Source organism: Mobula birostris, chromosome 4, assembly GCF_030028105.1.
Source record: "Mobula birostris isolate sMobBir1 chromosome 4, sMobBir1.hap1, whole genome shotgun sequence".
Lineage (NCBI taxonomy): Eukaryota > Metazoa > Chordata > Chondrichthyes > Myliobatiformes > Myliobatidae > Mobula > Mobula birostris.
Window position 1 is genome coordinate 176,763,306 of NC_092373.1, and position 23,222 is coordinate 176,786,527.

The following is a 23,222-nucleotide window of genomic DNA, read 5'->3' on the forward strand; positions in this document are numbered from 1 at the left end:
GGTTGTATGGAAGACCAGCAGTTGCCTATGCTGCAAGTCTCCCCTCTCCACGACACCAATGTTGTCCAAGGGAAGGGCATTAGGACCCATACAGCTTGGCACCAGTGTCGTCGCAGAGCAATGTGATTAAGTGCCTTGCTCAAGGACACAATACGTTCCCTCGGCTGGGGCTCAAACTCATGACCTTCAGGTCGCTAGTCCAATGCCTTAACCACCTGGCCATGTGCCCACACGACCAACTCCATACCTCCATCTGAAAGTGATTAATATCTGCAATTTATTGATAATGACCATCTTAGAATTTCAGACCAAAGATAATAATCCCATCTGCAAAAGGTAGATGTGACTTGCAACTATTTAAATGTAGTTCCTGTCCTGTTTAAATGAGGTGAAAGAATCATGGAAAAATCTGCACATTTTTAAATGCCTTGCACTTGGATTACAATTTACCCCACATTCAAGCTACATTTGAATGCATTTAACACCGAGGTTGTTGGGTGTATTTAAGGCAGAGATTGAAAGGTTCTTGATTGAATATGGCATCAAAGGTTACAAGGAGAAAGCCAGGAACTGGGGTTGGGAAGGAAATATTAAAAAAGGATCAGCCATGATTGAATGGCAGAGCAGACTTGCTGGGCCAGATGGCCTAATTCTGCTCCTATGCCTTATGGTCTTAATCACCAGCATCCAGAAATTAAAGTTGCCAAGAAAGATACCTGGCAATTCATGGATACAATCATTTAAAGTTTACAAATTCCATCACACTCTCTACAGAACCATCTCCAGGACAAGCCAGTGATGCATGAGAAATTGCACGTTTTAAGTTCTGGAAATAACTACAAACTAACACTAGCTAAAACCAGTGAAAGCTTCAGACTGGACTAAAGGATTTTTATCTATGTAACCAACTAGAAAAAGATAACATCCCAAGTCAGATTCTTTTAAGGCTACTTATGAAATGGTGCAGGACAGACTTCAGCCCACATTATCTGCTCTGAACATGCCAAATCAAATCTCTCCTGGCTGCACATGATTGATATCTTGAAGTCAATTAAATGTCATTATTGTACCCAACTTCCCAGGCACTTTTCCAGCAATGTTTTAGACAAGTTGAATATTACAAAAACAAAACTCCAAAGGAAAGGTCAACAAAATTAGATCTTAGCTTCTGCAAAGAATGCATTTATTTTTTTTTTGATTAACAAGTTGCATTTTACATGTCCATGTGAGCATTAAAACCAGGCAGAAAGCCAAGTCTCCCAGCAACAGATTCATAGCCAGGACTGATAATTGAACAAACACTAACTCCAGAAATTGTAATTAAAAGTAAGACTAGAAAAACTTTAGTCACCAGGATCAATGGGTGGGGGGAGGGGGGGGAAGAAATCAAAAACACTGATTTCCTGAAGATGAGAGATACACAAGTACTTTAATTAAGATTCCAAACCCAAATATACTTGTAGGCAAATCAGATTGACCAATTTAGCTACAAAAATTGGAAACAGTTTTGTCTTTCATCAAGTGCAACAATTTACCCTTCACCCATGAGTAGTTAATTGCCCGCATACTTGCTGATTATTGCACATTTCAGTCACAGCAATGTGGATTTATCTGGATATTTGACAAAAACAGTAGAATAGGCAAACAAGTGCAGGTGGTCACAGTAGTCTTAAAACAGTAAATACAAAAAACAAACATAATTCCTTGGATTAGGGTCCTTTTTGAACCAAACACCATTTCCCCCCCCCCACACCCAAAATTAACTGGAAGCAAAATGAAAAGTAAAAACATCTGGTTAGTGGTTAAATTCAGAGGTTTCGCCTTTTCCAATGCAATTTCTCCCCACCGTTTCACTTTGCTTGTAATACTACTTCTTCCAACAGCAAACAAGCACAAAGGGGAGACGTAAAATTAATCACGTTCGGCACTGAATTTAGTTTCAGATTAGCTGCGAATAGTTTAAAATGCTTTGTACCAATTCTCATTTTACACAAGGTCAGAACTAAACTGGTGCATCTAGACATTCTTCTGCTTGTTAAGTGCAGTACTTCACAAGTCTTTATGGCTTGGTTTTTCTTTATGCATATGTTCCACTGGATGAGATTGGCTCGTAGCCTGTATCTCGTTGTCTGCAGGCGAGCACGCAGATGCTGATCATGCCAAAAAACTGGAATGGGAAGAAAATAGTGATTTAATATACTTCTGTAGAAGTTGAATCTTGTTTACCAGCATGCACAGGCCAGGATTAGAACGACTAACCATTGAGTCCAGTAGTTGCAAATTGCATGCACAGTGGAGCTGCAGCATCACTGCTCCAGAGAATGACATTTGTGTGGAGTTTGCAGGCACTCTTTGTAACTACACAAGGCTTCCTTGGTGTTCTGGTTTCCTCCTGATCCTAAAGAGGCATTGGTTATGGTCATCTATAGCATGTGGCCAAGCGGTGGAGTGGGGGAAGAGTTCAGAACGTGGAAAACAAGTTAAAGGAAGAATAAACTGCAGGGAAAATTTAGAATGTGAAATGCAATTGCACCAAGTCAGCTGGACTCATGTGGGGCAAAATAGCTAAAGTCTTTGAGAAGCATAATGAGTATCCTGATTTGACCAATACTGGATCCCCAGGAATTGTGCATTTGTGCTTACAAGTCCATCTTACAATTCTAGGTTTCTCTTTAGAATACCATTGTAGGTTTATTAAAAAAATAAATAAATCACCTGAATAATGGCAAAAATTAGGACGATCAGCACAGCATAGCTCAGAATAGATTCCAAACCCTGCTCCAACTTGGACTCACATCCCTAGGGGGAAAATGAAGACAGTTAATGAACCCAAAGAACAGAAGTGTGTCTCCTGCCCCCCGCCCCCAAGAAAAGCATGCCATCTAACTGAAAAAAATAGCCTTATTCCTGTTAGGTCACCTCCAACTTTAGAATGTCTCAAGCCCCAGTTAGTTATTTGAAAACATCCCATATTTCCTTCTGCTGTCCTCAATGCCCGTTCTCCATTGGAACACCATGAATATTTGGCACAATGAACCACTGAATTGCACAAAAATGCCTCCACAATGAAGTTCCCTTATTCCTGTTAACCATCTGCCAGTTCACTCACTTTAAAAACATTTCCTGAATCTCACAATACCAATCACCTCCCGACCTTAGTCTTCTGGACAGGTTTCTATCTTTTAAATTTGTACACTTATAAAATAATGTTACAAGGCAGTTTTGTCAAATTAAAATAGCCAATGCACACTAAAACAAACTTACTGAAAGACCTCAAAACATGTCCACTTTTAAGTGTGCAGACCTTCCCCCCCACCCCCCCCAAAAGAACTACTGAGAATAATGTTGAGAATTTAGTTCCAATTTTAGATTTCTACTATTTGTGGATTAATTTTACGTTTAGCTCTAGTAACAGATTGTTCTGGGTCTACCTAAAATCTTTGCATTAGATGATCCCTCCCATTCAAGGTTAAGCTGGTAGCAGTGGGTTGTGAAGAGTATGACCAAGATTCTAGGGCCTGACACTAGGTCCATGGATAAGGACATAGATCACCAAATGGGTAAAACTTAAAGTCTTCCTATAATTTTATTTATATACATTGTGTGTGTGTGTGTGTGTGTGTGTGTGTGTGTGTGTGTGTGTGTGTGTGTGTGTGTATATACACACACACACAGTGTATATACAAATTAAAAACTACTAGAAATGGTATGTAATTGGTATAGTTTTAGTGTTCAGACACACAGGTGTCATCAAATCACTGGGCATACAAGTACAGCATGCAACTGGAAAGGCAATTATCTGTTACAAAATCTGAGTACAAAAGATATCTTGCTCCAGTTATCAAGACCTGGTAAGCCCACATCTGGTGGTGTGAACAGATCTGAACTCCCCATTTTAAGCAAATTGTTCCTACATAGAGGGAAAGAAGGTTCATCAGATGAATTCCTGGATAGGCAGGGCATCCTACAAGATCAGGTATACTGGGTCTATGCTTGAGAATGAGGCAAACTTCAGTGTACACATGGCTGATCAGACTAGACAAAGGAAGGTGGATGCCTCACGGGGTTAATCAGAACCAGTGATCAGTCATTTAAGACAGATAAGATTTTCCAGATAGAAATCAGCACTATGGGGCAAGTATAGAAAGGTGTTGCTAAAATTAAAGATAAGCTGTGATATTATCAAATGCTGTAGCACGCATGAGGATGAAGAGACACAGCTTACTGACTCCATTTCTCATTAATAGTCTGGTAGGTTACCCATAGGCACAAGGTATGAAATATAGAGGTTTCCTACTTTGAGAGGGAGACAAGCCCCTTCAATGATACATGGGCACTCTGGTTCCAAAATAACGTAGCTAGTTCAGGTGGTTTTCCCCAATAGCACACCTTCACACCAATGTTAGATCTAGCAATGACAGCAAGGCACCTTAAGATAATACTCAGATGTGTTACTTGGAACTAGAAAGGATTGGGAAGTCATAGATTGTAATACTTGTTTGAAAATAAAATCAGTACAATGGACAGCAAAGGAGAAGCAGGATTTCATAAGGCATTTGATTCTTCAAATTGGGCAGATTCAAATTACATAGCAATTTTTTTTTTTTTTAAAAAGTCTATCTGCTTTGGTTGAAATCAGGTTTTAAGCTGTTCTCAAACTCTCCAAAACCATTTCACTCATTCTATTTAAAAAGAAAACCATAAACATATTTAAAAATGCAAACAAGAGGAATTCTGCAGATGCTGGAAATTCAAGCAACACACATCAAAGTTGCTGGTGAACGCAGCAGGCCAGGCAGCATCTCTAGGAAGAGGTACAGTCGACGTTTCAGGACGAATGGTCTCGTCCTGAAACGTCGACTGTACCTCTTCCTAGAGATGCTGCCTGGCCTGCTGCATTTACCAGCAACTTTGATGTGTGTTGCATAAACATATTTGTATGCTCAAACTGTTGCAACCAGTCCTGGTGGGAGGAAGTTGATGCTGGAAGTTTGCAACCTACTGCAGTATTGAGTAGCTCAAGGTCACTCAGGCTGCCTGTGCAGTTAGAGAATCCAGTCTTGCAGCAGCTGAGGGGCACAGTGTTGTTCTTTTTGAACCATGCAGTGTGTTCCCAGTAGGTATAGTTCCAAACTCCACAGCAATGCATCTGAAGGACAAATACATTGAAACCATTAGGAGCAATTTTATTCTTAATGCATTCAGAGTCAGAGCAAGTGTTTCAAAATTTAAACAGCAGATTCCAGTTAATTGAGTCATCAGTTAATCTGGGGAGCCACTTATGTGGGACAACTCTTAAAGAATGAAAACCAATCCTGAAAACAGCCAGGATTTCCTTTGTTTATCTGAGACACCATGCCACTTAACTGGGGCAGGAAACTGTTGCGAAACATTTCCTAACTCAGTTGTATCCATATCATGGGGCCCAATAGACACCACACCGTGCTGAGAGTGAACTGTTTTTAAATAGCATCCATTTTTATTCAAAAAGGTGAGATTTTTTGTCACTGATAGTTGGTGAGACATAAGCAGTTAGATAATTCAGAACTATCTTGTTCACTGTAGTTTCAAGCATTCAGACTTTGAGATGCCAGAAATGGCTGGAATTGAAAATTAAACTATCACTTCAAGTTAGGAAGTAAGTAGTAAGGTATTGACAATCATCTTAAATTCCTTCAGTCCCCACTGGACACTCAGCTCTCGCCTGTGGCACCAAGTAGCTCTTTGCATGCGACAGCAGCTACACCCTGGAACACTGCTTTGATGGGCAGAAAAACCAGGTGAGAGCAACAGCAAGTCTCATACCCCGGTGAGGTAGGGACATACCTGTCCTGGCAGAAGAGGTTAGGAATGGCAGGTGGCAGACTACCAGGGTGGGGTTGGCATGGGTGCACCAAGCCCCAAGACACCAGGCAAGGTCACTTGATTCCCAAAAAAATCAGTTTATTGATCATTACAGAATGTCCCTCTGGTGCTGCCCTTCCTCCCCCACCCCCACTATGATTTAACCTCTCTCTGCCCCCTTCCCACTTTCAGTCCACAGTAGAGACCCACATCAGAATTAGCTTTATCACTCACACGATTTTTTTCCTGCAGCAGCAGTACAGTACAACACAAAGTTACTACAGAACCATGCAAAAGTCTAGGCACCCTAGCTATATAGATGTGCCCAAGATTTTACAGTACTGTACCTGGAGAGCAAAAGGCATGACAAGGCACACAAGCAGTCGTGATCATCCACTGCAACCAGAGAAGAGACCAGTTGTGTCATCTATTTGTACCACTGGGCCCAGACTGAGGTTGAGAGTGGACCTGCCCATGTAATGGCATCTCCGCTTCAGGTTTCCTGTCATCGTTGGATACCACGGGTGGCTACCAGGAACATTGGTAGTGTTCCGAGTTGTTCTGCATTTCATTTAAGTACATCATTTGTTGCTCAGTTACATTGTAGTTTGTCTTTTTAACTATTTCCACGAAACTTCAGCTAACTGGGGCAACCACTTAATTGGGCCAAAAATGTACTGATCCTAATTAACCAGAATTCACTGTACCTGCATTTAACAGCAATGACTCTTGAATGTGAATACATCAGCCAAGCCCAATTCTTATGGTCTGATCACACTGACAGTAGGCCAGGTGTTCACACTGATAGCTATGCCTCATTTCTAGTGTTGCGGGTAAAAGTACCTGACACCCTGTGGATCAGATAATGCACCCAGACTTTCCTGCTGATAAATTCTAGTCTGCCTCAAATTAATGTATCCAAACCCTCCATGGTCAATTATCCATCAAAATGGAGCCAATGGCCATCAAGAAAATTTGTGTTTTAATTTGCACGTTAAATTGATTTTAAACAAATTGCACTTGGCTAGTTGATATCAAACCAATTGTTTCTTCATGATCAGACATTTAGATATACAGTGCCAAACTATCAGAGGCCTTCAGTACATCTACAGGCAGGACCCCAGGCACTCTGGTTTCTACACCTTGTGAAAAAGATGAGCAGGAACGCAAGGGCAATGTGACCACACATCATCTTGACGCGAAGGGAGATCAAAGGACAAATAGAACTTGTCTCTGCCACATTTGCTCAAAACGCTGGTTACGTGATTGTGGATGTTGTTGGGGGAAAAAAAAATGGTTGTAGACTTCTCCCTCTTGCTCCCTGCAAGCTTTATTTCAGTCTTTAATCAAACTAAAAACACAGCAAACATCAGATTATATCCAAGTCAACATTTATCAAGCGTCTTCAAGAAATGCTTAACTTTGTCATCCTAGTTACTGTGAGTAACCTGAAAGACATCACTGAACTTCTAAACAGTTTGCAGAGGGGAATCTTGAATGCTTGAACAAAACAAACTTCTGTAGATGCCTGGCAATATTAACTTCACAGGTCAGCAAGTTATTGCTGTGCCTACACCGGCCCTCAAAGCAGGATTAGAACTCACGAGAGAAACTCAATCTAATGCTGTATGTTGTCCTTTGAAGGGTAACATTTGAGCTTCCATTGTGCACATGTTTGAACTTCAAACATTTGCAGTGGATAACTCAGCCTTTGTAGCAGACAGGAGTAGATTGCACAAAATGAAAGGCATCAAACAAATGGCCAAGGTTAATTTTTTGGATTTAAGAGGGTTCAGGGCAAAATTATTGTAGTTAATAAACTTGTAATGCGAGTTGGGGGGGGGGGTCATCTGTATTTTTAATTGTAGAATTCCACATTACCTGCATCTGCAAGGTGTCCACGGTCCCGCTTTCTATATTTTTCCCATTATACTTCCCAAAGGTGAAAGACATGGACTTCTGCACACTTTCATGGACCTGCAAGAAGAAAGTCAATTAATCTCCCATCTCCAGTGGGGGAGGAGGGGTGCAAGCTGAATCACCCCACTCTTTCCATATACAAACAACTGGAGCACAGGAAGTCTTTCACCATAGTATTATTCCATATTGACCTTCTTGGGAAATTAAAGTGACTGAATGGTTAAAACAAGACATTTTATATTCTTGGCAGAATACGTTTTGTACTTATCAGTACAACAGTTTAATTACATCAGTTTTCTTCTGTGCCCTTGACTATTACAAAAATCCTCTGTTACTATTGCAAGACTCCTCTTTAAATACACAGAACATTAGCCGCTTGCCATTTGACCCATCAAACCCATTTCATTTCAAAGGCATTATCTGCCGCCTTAGCATTATCCCCATAGTCATCAATTCCCTCAATATCTGGGAGTCATCCTTCTGTCTGAATGCACTTATTACACCTCCACAGCTCTCCAAGAGTTTCTCACCCACTGATCCTCACCACCCCAATTCTGATACCAACCACTAGTTTCAAACTCTTCAGCTAGGGGGAAAAACATCCTGCTAATCCCTACAACAGTTTTTAAAAGCTCCTATTCTCCTAAATATTGAGAATGCAGGCCTACTCTGCTCAATCTTCCCTTGCATAATAAACCTGCACTGCCCTTCTTCCAAGTATAGCCTCGACTAAAAACCATATACCCTTTCCCAGGTGCAGAATCACCACGGCCCTATAAAATTGCAATACAAAAATCAGTCAAGACCAGTGTTCCATTTGCCAAATTACGTACTGCACTCACTTGCTGGCTGTGAGTTGTGTACAAGGATCTTTGCACACATCTCACCGTAAGGGTGCATTTCTGTCATTCCTAATAAACCTGCTCGTTCCTCCCAACTCCTGACCAAATCTGCCAGCTTCTCACCTACCTAGCTCCTGTCTTCAATTTCAACTTCGTTTGCATTAAGTTTGAAACACTAATTCACCCAAAAATTTGATACAGAAATTGTTAACTCTGCTCCTTACCCCTAACAAACCCCAGTATTCACTGCAGTATTCCACCAGTTCTAGACATGAGGCGATTCACTATGCCTCATAACTGAATAGTTTTCATTTGGCAGTGATTTGGTTACATTTGCTCTTACTTGTACCTGTTTCCTGTAGATGAATCCCAGGACAAAGACCGACACCTCTGCAGCAAAGATGACCAGGAGGATGAACAGAAACTAAGAAGAATAACCACAGTTTAGTAATCTTCATTATAACTTTTGCTCAGCACTTTCAAACAAGTGGAAACAAGCATCCATGCTAAAGATAGGGAGAAAGGCACCTCTCCGAAGTACATTTTGGCGAATTAATTGATAATCTAAAAACCCTGCACCTCAGTTAGCTACCTCTTGAATGGCAAGGCATTACAACCCAACATTTGCAAGTGGCCACAAGCAACTGGCAATAGAAATGGAGTTACAATGGCAAAGTTTTTAATCTACCTTTTGGCATTTCCACAGGGAACAGCTATAAAGAGGGTTGTGAACAGATTTTTTTTTCCAAAAAAAACTTGGAATGGGCTGTCTGCTCAGTATTCATAGTGAACAAGCCTATTCGTTAAAAGATGAGTAAAACAAGATCTTGACTCATGAAGTTCATGAGACCTTAAAGTATACAGATGCAAGACATTAAGGAATGTCATAACTTCTCTTTTTCAAGGATCAGCAAAACTGTTTCAGTTGGCAAAGTCCTGACTCTCAAGATATTCAGAAACAAGTGAGACTAGTTCAGTGTAAGTGAAAATTCCTCCCTATACATCTATTAAGAACTAGTTATTTCAGAATTATGTGCCAAGATTTAAAAAAGCACAACCGGCTTTCTTGATTATACAAGTGTGAACAGTCAGCAAGCTCGCCGGACTCCAGTCCTCGGACCAGAATGGTAATCGGTGCCAAGAACCAGTTCTCCAGGCCAGTCATCGTAAATTGGTGTCTTCAATGTGCAGAAGAGCACGAGGCCTGCTAAGTTATCAGTTATTCTATACTATTTTAGACCTTGTTTTGTTAATCCCTTAGAAGGGCATGGGACTGTTTCATTGTTTTAGACTTGGTGCTGTGCACATCTTTACATGTTTTTATATATTCTAAAATACCCTGCAGCAACATTGGAGTGTTCTTTCTCCCACATTGATCCAAATCTTCAACGTACATACAATTCCCTTACAACAGCAAGGTAGGCCCACACTCCCACCTTAAAGAGTGTTATGGCTCCAACATAAAGTCTTGGAAATTAAATCTTCCCACCAAGCCTATTGGAGTGAGTGATTCTTAAAAAAAAACACAGCAGGGTCAGATGACCAGTAGCTCAAAGCAAGTTCAAAATAAATTAAAATAAGCATGTTTTACTAAATACTGCTTTGAGATTCGTTATCCTACAGGCATTTACAGGGAAACTAAAAAATAGGATTTACAAAATCCTATATATGAAGAGAGTGACAAACAACCAATACGCAAAAGGCAACAATTTGTGCAAATAAAAAGTGACAAGTTGTAGAATCAGTTCAGGAAAGGGGTGAGTGAAGTTATCCACGCTGGTTCAGGACCCTGATCGTTGTAGGGTAATAACTATCCCTGAACCAGGAACCCAAGGCTCTGCACCTCCTATGCAATGGCCTGGATGGTTGTGGGGGGTCTTTGATGATGGATGCTGCTTTCTTATAGTAGCATTCCATGTAAATATGCTTAATGGTGGGGAGGGCTTTACCTGTGATGGACTGAGCTGGGTAGTCTCTTTTCTGTTCCTGGGTATTGGTGTTTCCATACCAGGCTGATGCAACCAGTTAGGATGCTCCCTGCTATGCATCCTTTGAAGTTTGTCAATGACTTTTGGCGAGATGTCAAATCCACACAAACTAAGAAAGAGGCATCTCTGCACCATTGCGATGGCATTTATGTACTGATCTCAGGTCAGATTTTAATATGATAATGCCAAAGGAATTTAAAGCTACTGACTCTCCCCACTTCTAATCTACCCCCCCACCCCGCAATAAGACCTGGCTCGTTGACCTCCAGTTTCTTCCTCCTGTTGATAATCAGATCTTCAGTTTTGCTGATGTTGAGGTCATTGAGCAAGTTCCCATTGGTATTAGATGGCAAGAATCAGAGCTCATCTGAACTGTAATAAGCCTCTGCCTTGGCCAAAAACCTGCCATGAAATAAAATAATTCCCTATTTGCATGGTTAGATGTTTCTGAGGGGAGAAGGGCCAGGGAGGAACAACTCTTGGAGTGACCCAAAAGCCATCAAGGTCCCCCACCAGCCAGGACATACTCTTCTCACTAGTGCCATTAGAAATGGCTTTCTGCTCTTGGACTTTTGAAAAACGGGTCAGGATAAGTGCCATCTTCTCTGCCATAATTGATGATGTGCACCCTCTCCCAGAATAGATGGTCCCCAGACCTCACTTCAGCATCCAAAATTTGGCACTTGTACCATCTCCAATAGATTCCAGCACCTGCATCTTCCCTCTACCACCATTCTGCAGGGCCCACTGAGTGTACCTGGTCCACTCATTCCTCCTGACTACATCCCTTAAAACAGGAGATCTAACACTCGTCCTTACACCCTCCTCCCTCACCACTTGCAGCCTGGTCAATTGCATTCAGTGCCTGCAATGTAACCCCCTCACTTTACAGGCAAGAACAAGTGTCGGGAAGGCAACCACTCTGCAGAGCATCTGAACTCTTATCTAAATGTTCTGGTTGTACGGTGTTGCAGCTAGCATTGCAACCTGCCTTCTCTCCTGCTACAGAGGGGTCAAACACAAGCAAGAACAATTCATATTCTTGCCTAGCCTGAGTTCATCCAGCATTGTGTGTTCCTTAGATATCCAACATCTACAGATTTTGTGTTTGTAATCTCGTATTCCATTTAGATAGCCTACATCCCAATGGTACAAGTATTAAATCAGCTTTTCACACTACCAGTTCAAGGTTCACTTTTTTTATTCCCTCCTGCCCCTTGCTATCAAGGCCCACTCTCCTATCACCCACATATACCTGGTTTATTCTTTTCCACCACTCCCTCATGCACCAAAGAATCTGGCTGTACCTTACATCTAAACGTTTAAAATTTATAGGCCTCTTTTCCACCAGGGTGGGAGTGTCAAACACCAAAGGAATAGATTCAGGTTGATACAAGGAATGTTAATATAAGATTTAATAGTTTCAAAATGTGTCATTGTATTAACAATCTGAAGGTGTGCTGGGGCAGCTCGTAACTGCTGCCACACATTCTGGTGCCAACGTAGTAACATGTTGACAACGTTCAGAACAAATCAATCAACATTCAACGACAACAAAACAAACCGCTTTCCAACACCACCACCCCCCCCCCCCCCCACCCAAACTCCAGGGCAGGCCACTGATCTCCAGACAGCAGCTTCGGACTCACCAACTTTGGGCTACCAACCTCTAGACTTGGTAAGTGTGGGGAAAATTGCTGCCCCCTCACCTCTGGATCCTTTCCCCAACTCTACATTTACTGCCCCTAACCCCCCCCCATCCTTGGCTCTGCTCCTAATCTAACCCCTAAACTTCCCATAATGTCCCTAAAATCCATCCCCATGAACCAAACCCACCCCACCCCCCCACAAGGCTGTGGAACACAATGCTGGAGAAACTCAGCAGGTCAGGCAGCATCCATGGAGATGAACAAACAGTTGACGTTTCAGGCTGAGACTCTTCTTCAGGACTGGAAGGGAGGAAAGATGCCAGAATAGAGGAGTGGGGAGAGGAAAATGATAGTTAGAATGTGATTGAAACCAGACGTGTGAGAAAGGTAAAGGACTCTGATGAGAGGAAAGTGGACCACAGGAGAAAGGGAAGGTGGAGGGGCACCAGGGGAAGGTGACAGGCAATTGAGGAGAGACAAGAGGCCAGAGTGGAAAAAAGGGGGGGGGGGGGGGAGGAATTATTATTAAACCAGAAGGAGAAATTGATATTCATGCCAAGCTGGTGTCTACCCAGACACAATACAAGGCATTGCTCCTCCACCTTGAGGGTGGCCTCATCATGGCACAAGAGGTGGCTACAGACTGGCATATGGAAATGGGAATCAGAATTAAAATGTTAGGCCACTTATGGCAGATGGGGTGGAGGTGCTCAACAAAGTGACTCCAATTTACAACTGACTCACAATTTAGACTAGGCCTCATTGGGAGCACCAGACTCAATTGCCTCACCTGAAAGGACTATTTGGGGCCCTGAATGGTGGTGAGGGAAGAAATTTGAGGCATTACTAAATGACAATAAAAGAGGACTGCATGTCTTCATAATCTAAAATGGAGTGACACTGAGTGACGCAGAGGTATTGGAATATGCTGGCAGAGAAGTGGAGGCAGATACAGCATTCAGAAGGCATTTAGACAGACAAAGGAGGGATTAAAGACCATGTACAGTTTAAACTGGCATCATGATCAGCACAAACACCGAGAGATGTCCCACAGGCCCTGTTGGATTGGAGTGTAAAATTGTTACTTTTCTTGGAGTTTAACTTCTCACATACTTGTATTTTTACATGATCTATGTACATGTAATTGTTCAGTGAATTTTCTAATACTTGCAGTATCACTGATTCTGTGTTTTACTAGAAAATTGTTAGTTTTTGCAGCAGGTACCATACTACTTGAATCGAGCTATCCAACAGGTTAATCTATCACTGGAATGTCTTTGCTTTGCCTAGCTCAAATAGTTTTTAGTATAGGACGACAACAACTTGCGTTCTTATTGCACCTTAGTAAACAACCAATTTTTATGCCTTGCTCTTGACCTGAAGAACCTTTGGATCACGAAATCTAAGATTCAACACATCCCTCTCCTTTCTATCATACTGACCATCTCCACCCGCCCCCCCCCCCCATCCTGAGGCAAGGTCTCAATTGAAAACATTGACCTTCCCTTCTAGTGTTTTTTTTTAAACCTAATAATTTGGTGCCAAATCAGCATGGCGATTGTTGTCAGCTCTGGGGCTGGATGAAAGGAGCAAAAAAAACAAGCAGCTCGTAGGATGGGGGAAGAGGCAGAACGAGCCTCTTGTTGGATTTGGAGTAGGCGAGAGGAGGGGAGCTGGAAGCCAGGAGCAGATGGGCAGTGATTTGGCCACCACTGCCAGCCCACCAACTGGAGAGTGTCATTGTTAAGGGTCGAAACACTCGGTGAAGGTTGGGAACCACCTGATGACATCTGCTCCTGGCTGAAGGCTACGGTTACCTTATAAGGTAACTAGAGAATGCACCCTAACAGGTGTTTGTAACAAGTGCTTAGTAACAGTTTTTTCCCCCTATCTCTGCAACATTACAACAGGAATCTTTACCATCCCACCCTGGGAAGACTTGTTAAACATCTCAGCCACACAGCAGTAATCTGGGTATTACTTTGTCATTTTCCTGGTAACCTGTTTGCCAAATATAGAAGTCAGTAGCTTGACCAAGTTCCAAGAAACTGTTAAAACCAGTTAAACCTCAAACTGGTAGCAAACTGCTACTCACCAATCCCAGTCCACAGCGAGACTCCTTCAGGGTCGCACAACATCCAATGATTCCAATCACAAACATCACCACTGCTATGGCAATTATCACAACAGCTGGGAGCACAGTGTATTGATCCTTAAAAAAGTGGGCATAGTCTTTGTAGGTTGATAGCAAGGTGGCTGCTACGTAAGTGAGCACACCTCCAGCAATCTGTAAGAGAAGAACACACACAATCAAATCAAAGTCATGAGGAGGTAGAATACTTTGGTTTATTGCTGAGGTACTGAGAGTGAATCCAAGAGTAGGGTTAGGGCAACGTTTCCATAACTGCCAGTAAATTCAGAGATGGAATACAAGTGAAGCAATTAAGATTAATAGTTTGATTAAAGTGGACTTTGAAATTGAATTGCAGCAGCACAACTTGAAAAGTTTAATGATTAAAAAGGCAGCACGGCAGTTAGCACAACACTTTTACAGTGCTCATGATCTGGGTTCAATTTTGCTGCAGTATGGAGTTTGTGTTCTCCCTGTGACCACATAGGTTTCCTCTGGGTGCTGCTGTTTCCTCACGCTGTCCAAAGACGTGTGTTTGAAGGTTAATTGACCTCTAGTGTAATTGGGCCACATCGGCTCGCTGGGCTAGAAGGGCCTGTCACTGTGCGGTATCACTAAACAAAAAAGTCTGCTGCTACAAATGCAATCTGGTGCTGGATGATGAAAAGTAGGCTGGCAAGGTGACAAGCAAACCTACAAATTGGTTTCTGAAGTGGCCAGTGACACCAGAGGCTAAATCTAATCAAAAACTCAAGTAGCCTGAAGATCCACTTAATGAGAACTAGGAGAACTGAAGTCAGAATAATACAATCGCAGATTAAGGTGTAGTAAATGGAACTGGAATTGTAACATACAGGCAAATGAAGCTAGTCTTTAAACTTCTTAAGCCCATCACCCTACTGGGGCATGGGCTGCTGGCATCTGCTATTCTGGGCCAGTCCATCAAGTAGTCTCCAGGTGTAGCCCAACTTCAAAAGATCCTTCCTCTCTCAGCGGCGAGGCCTCCAGAGTTCCTGTAGCTCTGAGCTTTATAAAAAAAACAACAGAGGGAGAGCAAGCCCCTTGCCCAGCGCTCTCCTTCCGCAGCCAGGCTGGGCCCGTCCATGGCAGAGTTAGAGCTAGTTTGCTGTGATCATTAACTATAAACCAAAATCCAACTCCCAGCCAACCCTCCCCCCGCCCCCCCAAAAGTAGTGAGGCTTTCAGATGTTCTTTGCAGCCTCTGGAATGCTGATGATGGCCATTTTCACTTTCTACAAGCAAAACCACAACCATCCTCTTACCAAGTTCCAAATTCCGCAATGGCCAAACATTTTACTCAGTATTGAATCCTTCCTACTCCGCTTCTAAATGGTCACAGATTCGTGAACTGACCAGCTTTCTAGATCAGTGCAGCAAATGTGTGGCTACTGCGTGTGTGGCACATGAAGACGTATCAAAGGTACAATATCAAATGTACAAAAACTTCGTTTTCTATATTTTAAAAAATTCTTCAGATGCTGGAAACCCAGAGCAACACACAAAATGCTGGAGGAACCCAACAGGTGGTCAAGCAGCAACTATGATGAGGAATAAACAGGTGACATGTTGATCATTTATTCTGCTTGGTACTGCGCAAGCACTGCCGGACGGCTATTATAACGCGCAGTCGGTGTGAATGGCGTGGGAGTTAAATTGTAAAGTAAGCTTTTTTGACTAGATCCCCTAAAGCGATTTGATTGAGTCGATCTTTAAAAATATTGTCAGAAATACTGCGCAGGTCTGGCGGCAGAAGATTCCACTCCCTTGTTGATCTTGGGTAGAGGGAGTACTGGTAGCAAATCTTATTGAATGAAGGAGTTTCCAATATGTGAGGTCCAGTTTGTTGTCGAGTTGAACTGACCCTGTGACGAATTTGGATGTTTGATGGAGTGATGTTGTGAACTTCTTTGAAAATGAAAATTACCGTAGTTTAATACATCGGTTTTCAAGTGGTTCCCATCGAAGGTTAGAGAGCATGTTGGTGACACTGGATTTCCTGCTGTAATCATTTAACACACAGTGAGCAGCACGGCGTTGGATTTTTTCGATGGAACTCTTATTGTTAGCTTGATGGGGATCCTGTATGGCCGCACAATACTCAAGCTTTGGACGGACGGGTGTCTTGTATGCCATGTCCTTGACGGATTTACTACGAGTGGAGGTTTCTACTCAGGATACCCAGCATTTTATTTGCTTTGGCTGTAATCTGATTGATGTGGCATGCCCAGTTAAGATCCTTGCTAATTTCAACACCAAGATCTGGGTGTGGGTGACTGTTTCAGGAATCTGTCCATTCATATTTTATGTCGTGTTGATTGATTTAACTTGGTGACTGACATGCCTAGCTTTGTTTATTCATTTCCATAAATACTCCCCAACCTGCTGAGCTCCTCCAGTGTGTGTTCTCAACTTTGTTTTAAATATATGCAAGACTATTAGTAGGCAGCCAATCCATCCCAGGGGACCATTGGTGAACTCTCTTCCCGCCCAGGCTTGCCCTGTAGAGATTTGAAGAACCGGCTGTTGCCCATGCAGTGGGTTCCCCCTCTCCATGTCACTGATGCAGTCCAAGGAAAGGGCAAGCGCCAATACAGCTTGGCACCAGTGTCGTCGCAGAGGTTGCCAGAGTGAAGTTGTAAGCAACATCAAACTGCCTTAGGAACCCCAGCTCTAGATTTCTTCCTCGGGGTTTACTCCCGAAACCTTTTCAATGGGTGGGTATGGCCGCAAGGCAGCGGAGGTTTGAGAATCAGAGTTTTCCTTCTCCTAGGCAGGCTGCCTTGCCCCACCTACCCAACTAAATATTGCACTATTTGATATCTGAAGTTATACAATTTCAGCATTGGGTATCACAACTTGGAAAGCTGCAGTCTTGGCCACCTTGGCTGATGTGAGAGGCTCCCTGATGTTGTTAATGCAAGCTTGACGTATTATTGTAGTGCACCTTTTTGACTGCATGACCTGCATTAATTGTATTTTAGTTCTGCTACAGGAGTTTAGAAAACAACATAATTGCATGTTGTGGTGTGAAACATTATTGGAACACTCAACATGACAAGAATGACTGGCACAAGCTACTGCATTCACTGCACACTAGTGGACAATCCCACCCAAGCTGGGTGAGGTGATGCAGTTGGGGGGGGAGTGGGGGAGTGAACAGAGACAAGGAAAAGAGTAGATAATCGAGCTTAAGTTAACCAATAAATTCCATCACCACTGGGATACCACAAGGTTTTTTCTTAAAAAAACAGTCCATATGGGGAATACCCACACCAATCCTCAATCACCACTGTTTATTGGCAGCTAGCCATACCAACTGGAAGAATAAGGGGGATCTCATTGAAACCTTTCAAAAATTGAGGGTCCTAGATCGAGGTGGTGTGGTGTGAGTCTAGGGTAAGAGCGCACAGCCTCAATACTACAACATCTCTCTAGAACAGAAGAGGAGGAATTTCTTTAGCCAGAGGGTGGTGAGTCAATGGAATTCATTGTGGAGACCAAGTCACTGGGTATATTTAAAGTATAGGTTGATAGGTTCTGATTAGTGAGGGCACCAAAGGTTACAGGGGGAAGCAGGAAAACGGGGTTGACAGGGATAACAAATCAGCCACGATAGAATGGTGGAGCTAAATGGCTGAATTCTGCTCCGATGTCTTAGGGCCTTGGCAACCAAGTGTCAAGTCGTTTGGCAATTCTAGCCAACTTGTCTGGGAAATGCATATAGAAGGGCTAAAGAAACAAGTGTCAGAACCGTTGAGTTACAGACAGTTGCAGGGAGGTTTAGAATAAACAAGTGCCCCCAGCAGATCAGCTGGCATCTGAAGGATGCAGTTACTACCACAGGCTGATGACTTTTCAATCAAAACTGACTTATTCTGAAAACTGAATTTAACTGCTTCCAATAAAAGGTCCTCTGAAGTCCTGGGAGCTGTTCAATCGTCACACGGGTTCTGTTGAACACTTGAAGCTGCCAGAGTACAATGCAGAATTCACAAGGCAACTGGAAGAACAACATCACCCTTTCAGGCCGAGCTGAAGTAGCTGCAAAGTAGTCACCTGATACCTGTACCCCTACTCCCCCTCAAACCAAGATAGACAAAAATCGTATCATAGAATGGAGTACACCATTGTTACACTTAGTGGGTCAGATTCACCATGTGCTTGCAAATTAGATCCAAGCACAATATCAACTGGAATAGACTTAGAACGGCTAATTCTGAAACCACCCTAGTCTCATATACAACTGCATAATTTGCTTTTACAAACCAATTTTGCTAATTATGGCACATTGAGTAGCTCTGAATGAAGCACCACTTCCAATTTGCAGAGGCATCAGAGTTCAGCTATGGCATGACTGCCTCCAAGGAAAAGCAGGATTACTCTTTTGTCAGATTAAGTGGTTTCTGGCCATAACTGTGTGATTACAACAATGTCTCTGTTCAAGTATTCATCAGCCATAAAGTTACAATTCCCCTATCTTGGCTCAGTTATAACCGCCAGTTAACTAGTATCCCAGAATATATTGAGTACCATTGTCCCTTTAGTTGTAACTGGTCTAGCCCTGACTGCCTCATCTTTTCCCGTCACTCCCTTTTGGCCACTTCTGTATCAGCTAACTCTATAGTAATTGCACAGTCAACCCAATCCAATTGCACTTGGGCATTTATCATGTCATTTTCCACATCATTGTGGCCATTACAAACAACGATTGACAACCGAGCTGCAGTCAAACGCATGCAATATGCATAGTCAAGTGCATGCTAGAGAAGCTCAGGCAAGTACGTTTAATTGGTCAGTGACCCATCTGGAGAAGTATTTGGTTTTGGTATTATGCATTTCCTCTTACAAGCAAAGCCTTGAATAATAAACCACACTGCAAGTGCAAAACCCAGCTGCTATAATGTTGTATTCTTCAACCCCTTGAGGTGCAGTCAACATTCTTGAATTTCACACTAGTTTTAACAAGATTTTGCTATCAAGACATTCAAGGTCTTGATAAACTATTGGTTAAAGTGAGATCAGCTACTACAATCATGTAAAATTCTTGATTGAAAGGACAATGCTGATTCACCTTTTGGAAGCTAGTTCTGAAACACCTTTAGACTGGGCCTGCAGTAACCGACAGGTGTACTGTTATCTTTAAACTAACAGTCTAATCTTTTGTGTTAGTCATTTCCCTAACTTTGTTCTAGTATGAAGAAAAGTCAAAAGCAACTCTGGATAGTTTAATACTTCAAAACCCTGCCAGGAATGTGGTCCAGTTTAAGCATTCTTAGATAAATTCAAAATGGCGATGCCAAGACAGTGAAGACATACAAAGCGAGCTTCCATACGTTAGTGTATAGAACAAAATTTGAGATCTTTTGTAACTTTATAAAACATTCATTAGAATGTATTAAGTATTGTGTGCAGTTCTGGTCACAAAATTATAGGAAGGATGCTATTTAATGATGGGATATAATAGGATAGATTGGACTTGTTTTCTCTGGTGTGAAGATGGCAGTAGAGGGGTGATCCTAGAGGTACATCAAATTGTACAAGAGATAAAAAGGCATTAATCAGCATCCTGTCCCAATCCCATGGTAATAGTATCTAAAACTAGGAATTTAAGGGGAAAGTTCTCTTAAAGGATGTGGTTGATATCTGGAACTCACTGCCAGAGGAGATGAAGTCAAACAATGTTAGTGGGATTTAAATTAGGGAAAGCACAGAAGGGTCCAGACATACTGTAAGGAAATAGGATTAGGGTAAATGAGAAAAACAAGCATTGACATGAGCTGAAGAACCTGCCTCTTGTCCATACAAGTCCATTGAAGGTACAGGCATTAGGACAGTGCAGTCAGGCCCCTGCAAGTTTCAAGTTGCTGCTGAGAACCTGGTCAATTCTAAATGTGTACTGCTGTCATTAAAAAAAAAAGTTCCAGCAAATTGGACAGCACTCAAATGATTGAATTCTTCCTGAGATTCCCATTTAACCCTACCTGCAAACCAAAGGGAAAAAAAACACTTCAAATTCATGTTAGGATAATTTTCCACAAATCTTTGAAGGACAAGGCAATCTGCAAACTAACTCAACCTCAAGTATATGTAATTTCTCCAAGTTAAAACTAGACCATTGTAGAAAGAAAGTTTGTTGTTCTGCATTAGGAAGGCAGGCCACCCATTTATTGGCGCTATAGTAATCAAGCCAAGAGAATATGCATTGCTCTTGGAAAGCAGACTTCCGGCTGTTGAACGGCCCTGGGTAAAGTCGGGGATTTACGTGGTCTGTGTGCTGATCCAAGTTCACAGTCCTATGTTCACACCAGGGTGTTCTTTCAATTTCTTTACTTTTCATTATATAGTGATCACTGGCAAGAACAACATTTCTTAGCTTACCACCTCAAGTGAAGGTACTTCCCAGACTGTTATGCAGAGAACGCCAAGATTCAGACAGTGACAAAGAAACACATGATTTTTTTAAATTAATGTTCTACACAGGGCAAGTGGCTCTAACAATAGAATGCCACTTTTCTTTGAACAACGATTAATAAGTGTCAGATGACAGTTTGACCTTGTTCTTTCACAACTTTATCCTCAGGTCACACTTCCAACAGGTTTAACGTCAACCGCAAATAAGGCCATTTCAAAATATGGGGGTTATCCAGTCATCACAACCACTAAAAACACCACATTAAAATGTTTTTCATCTGTCTATACGACTCTTTGCTGCAGTTTTATGCTGCGTTGCATTCTCCAAATTAAAGATTACAGCATGTTGCTTAATTGCCGAAGCAGTTCCGTTTTCTCTCCTTAAATGACAAGGAGAGATTTACCACATTCGAAACTGGACGAACAACTTCAGAGAATCTAGATTCAAGGCTAAGAACTGCTTTCAAATAGTGGAAAACGAGTCGTTGTATTAGTATATAAAGATCCCATCGCAAAGACATGCCACGCAGTTCGAGCAGAGCAAATCCAGCACGGTAGTGGGATTGGAATCTGCACTCACCAGGAAGTGACCAAGGCATTTTGTTTCAAAACTGATCTAAAATATCTTACATTACAAAATCATGGATTAACAAATTTTACTTTACCAAGAACTGTGAGGCATGGCGTGTTAAGTTTTTTTTAGTGGGGGGGGGAGGAGGGGTGATTCCGAACTGCCGTAGGCCTGGAGTCATAATCATGACTACAGTAGGTTTCGTATTGCACAGTGTCGTTACAAAGTTAGGCTGAAAATGCAATAAAAGTAGAAGCAGGAGCAAATGTCGTGGGTCTTAAGCAGGCTGTAACGCCGTATCGTATGGAGGTAACGCCAGTAATGAACACACCCAGACTTACTGTTAAAGAAAACAAAAACGATCTTATTAGCCCGTTGTTAGAGCCTCCAAAGCCTTACGAGTTGCGAGAATCCATTAACTGCGAAATGGACCAGCAGCATCAGTAATGTTAAGACAAAGACATTTTAAAGTTCACCACATACACTTACCCAGAAAATAAAGCTGATGCAAAGGAGGACGGCCTTAGAGGTAAACACACCACAGTCCATGGTCTCTGTAGGTAACTCAGCGAAAGCAGTACCTAGTACCGAAACATAAACTAACACAGCTCCCACTATCTCTATTCCACTTCTCCTTTCGCTCGCATCACATTTGATGACATAAATTGCACATGACTAATTAACCCGAGTTGATCGAGAGCAAACTGCATTCCGGGGTCCTAGCGCTCCCCGCTGTGAAATGACGTCAGAGCCAATGATTTTCATCGCTTTTCTTTCGCTCCCTCCGATTTAAAAAAAACGATCTCAAACTTTGAGTTTTAGTTCGATAAATACGTTACTCAATGACAGACTACCTCTTGAAGACCATTATTTGTCAAACCCTTCTCATTAAAACTCGTTGTCACACCGCGAGATACTGTCACTCCAGTAGGGTGAGAAAAATGACTTCTGTTTCATCTTATTTTGGCTTCGATAACTATCTTCTTGTTGGAACATAGAGCATTTCCAAATTAAATTACATGAACAGTTTCTTAGTTCACTTGTTATTCATTCGAGCCATACGCTCTTCTCGCTGCGGCCATCAGGTAGAAGGTACAGGAGCCTCAGGACTCCAGGTCAAGAACAGTTACTACCCCTCAACCACCAAACCCTTGAACAAAAGGGGACAAATACACACATTTAAGGGCTCCTTTATCTTGCTATTTCATGCTCGATAATTCGATATTTATTGCTATTTATTTATATCTGCATTTGCATAGTTTGTTGTCCATATATAATCATAGTCATACTTTATTGATCCTGGGGGAAATTGGTTTTCGTTACAGTTGCACCATAAAAAAAAGTAATAAAACCATAAAGAATGAATTAGTAATATGTAAATTATGCAAGGAAATAAGTCCAGGACCGGCCTATTGGCTCAGGGTGTCTGACCCTCCAAGGGAGGAGTTGTAAAGTTTGATGGCCACAGGCAGGAATGACTTCCTATGACGCTCTGTGTTGCATCTCGGTGGAATGAGTCTCCGGCTGAATATACTCCTGTGCCCAACCAGTACATTATGTAGTGGATGGGAGACATTGTCCAAGATGGCATGCAACTTAGACAGCATCCTCTTTTCAGATACTACCGTGAGAGAGTCCAGTTCTATCCCCACAGCATCACTGGCCTTACGAATGAGTTTGTTGATTCTGTTGGTGTCTGCTACCCTCAGCCTGCTGTGCCAGCACACAACAGCAAACATGATCCACAGACTCGTAGAACATCCTCAGCATCGTCCGACAGATGTTAAAGGACCTCAGTCTCCTCAGGAAATAGAGATGGCTCTGACCCTTCTTGTAGACGGCCTC

At 42.2% G+C, this 23,222-nt stretch overlaps 1 protein-coding gene across 2 annotated transcripts; it reads right to left on the minus strand.

Moving 5' to 3' along the window:
• Positions 1 to 1,161: 1,161 nt before the first annotated feature.
• tspan36 (tetraspanin 36) lies at positions 1,162 to 22,057 on the minus strand. 2 transcript variants are annotated; one of them, XM_072256579.1, is made up of 7 exons: positions 21,867 to 22,057; positions 14,339 to 14,530; positions 8,950 to 9,030; positions 7,726 to 7,821; positions 5,003 to 5,149; positions 2,716 to 2,799; positions 1,162 to 2,167 (listed from the first exon to the last, which is right to left on the minus strand). In XM_072256579.1, exons 1-7 carry the CDS (start codon positions 21,924 to 21,926, stop codon positions 2,078 to 2,080), a joined length of 750 nt encoding a protein of 249 aa, XP_072112680.1. In that variant the 5' UTR covers positions 21,927 to 22,057; the 3' UTR covers positions 1,162 to 2,077. The 2 variants fall into 2 exon arrangements, with proteins under 2 accessions (XP_072112680.1, XP_072112681.1); XM_072256580.1 differs by having other exon boundaries at positions 8,956 to 9,030; positions 21,867 to 22,052.
• Between the last annotated feature and the right edge of the window lie 1,165 nt (positions 22,058 to 23,222).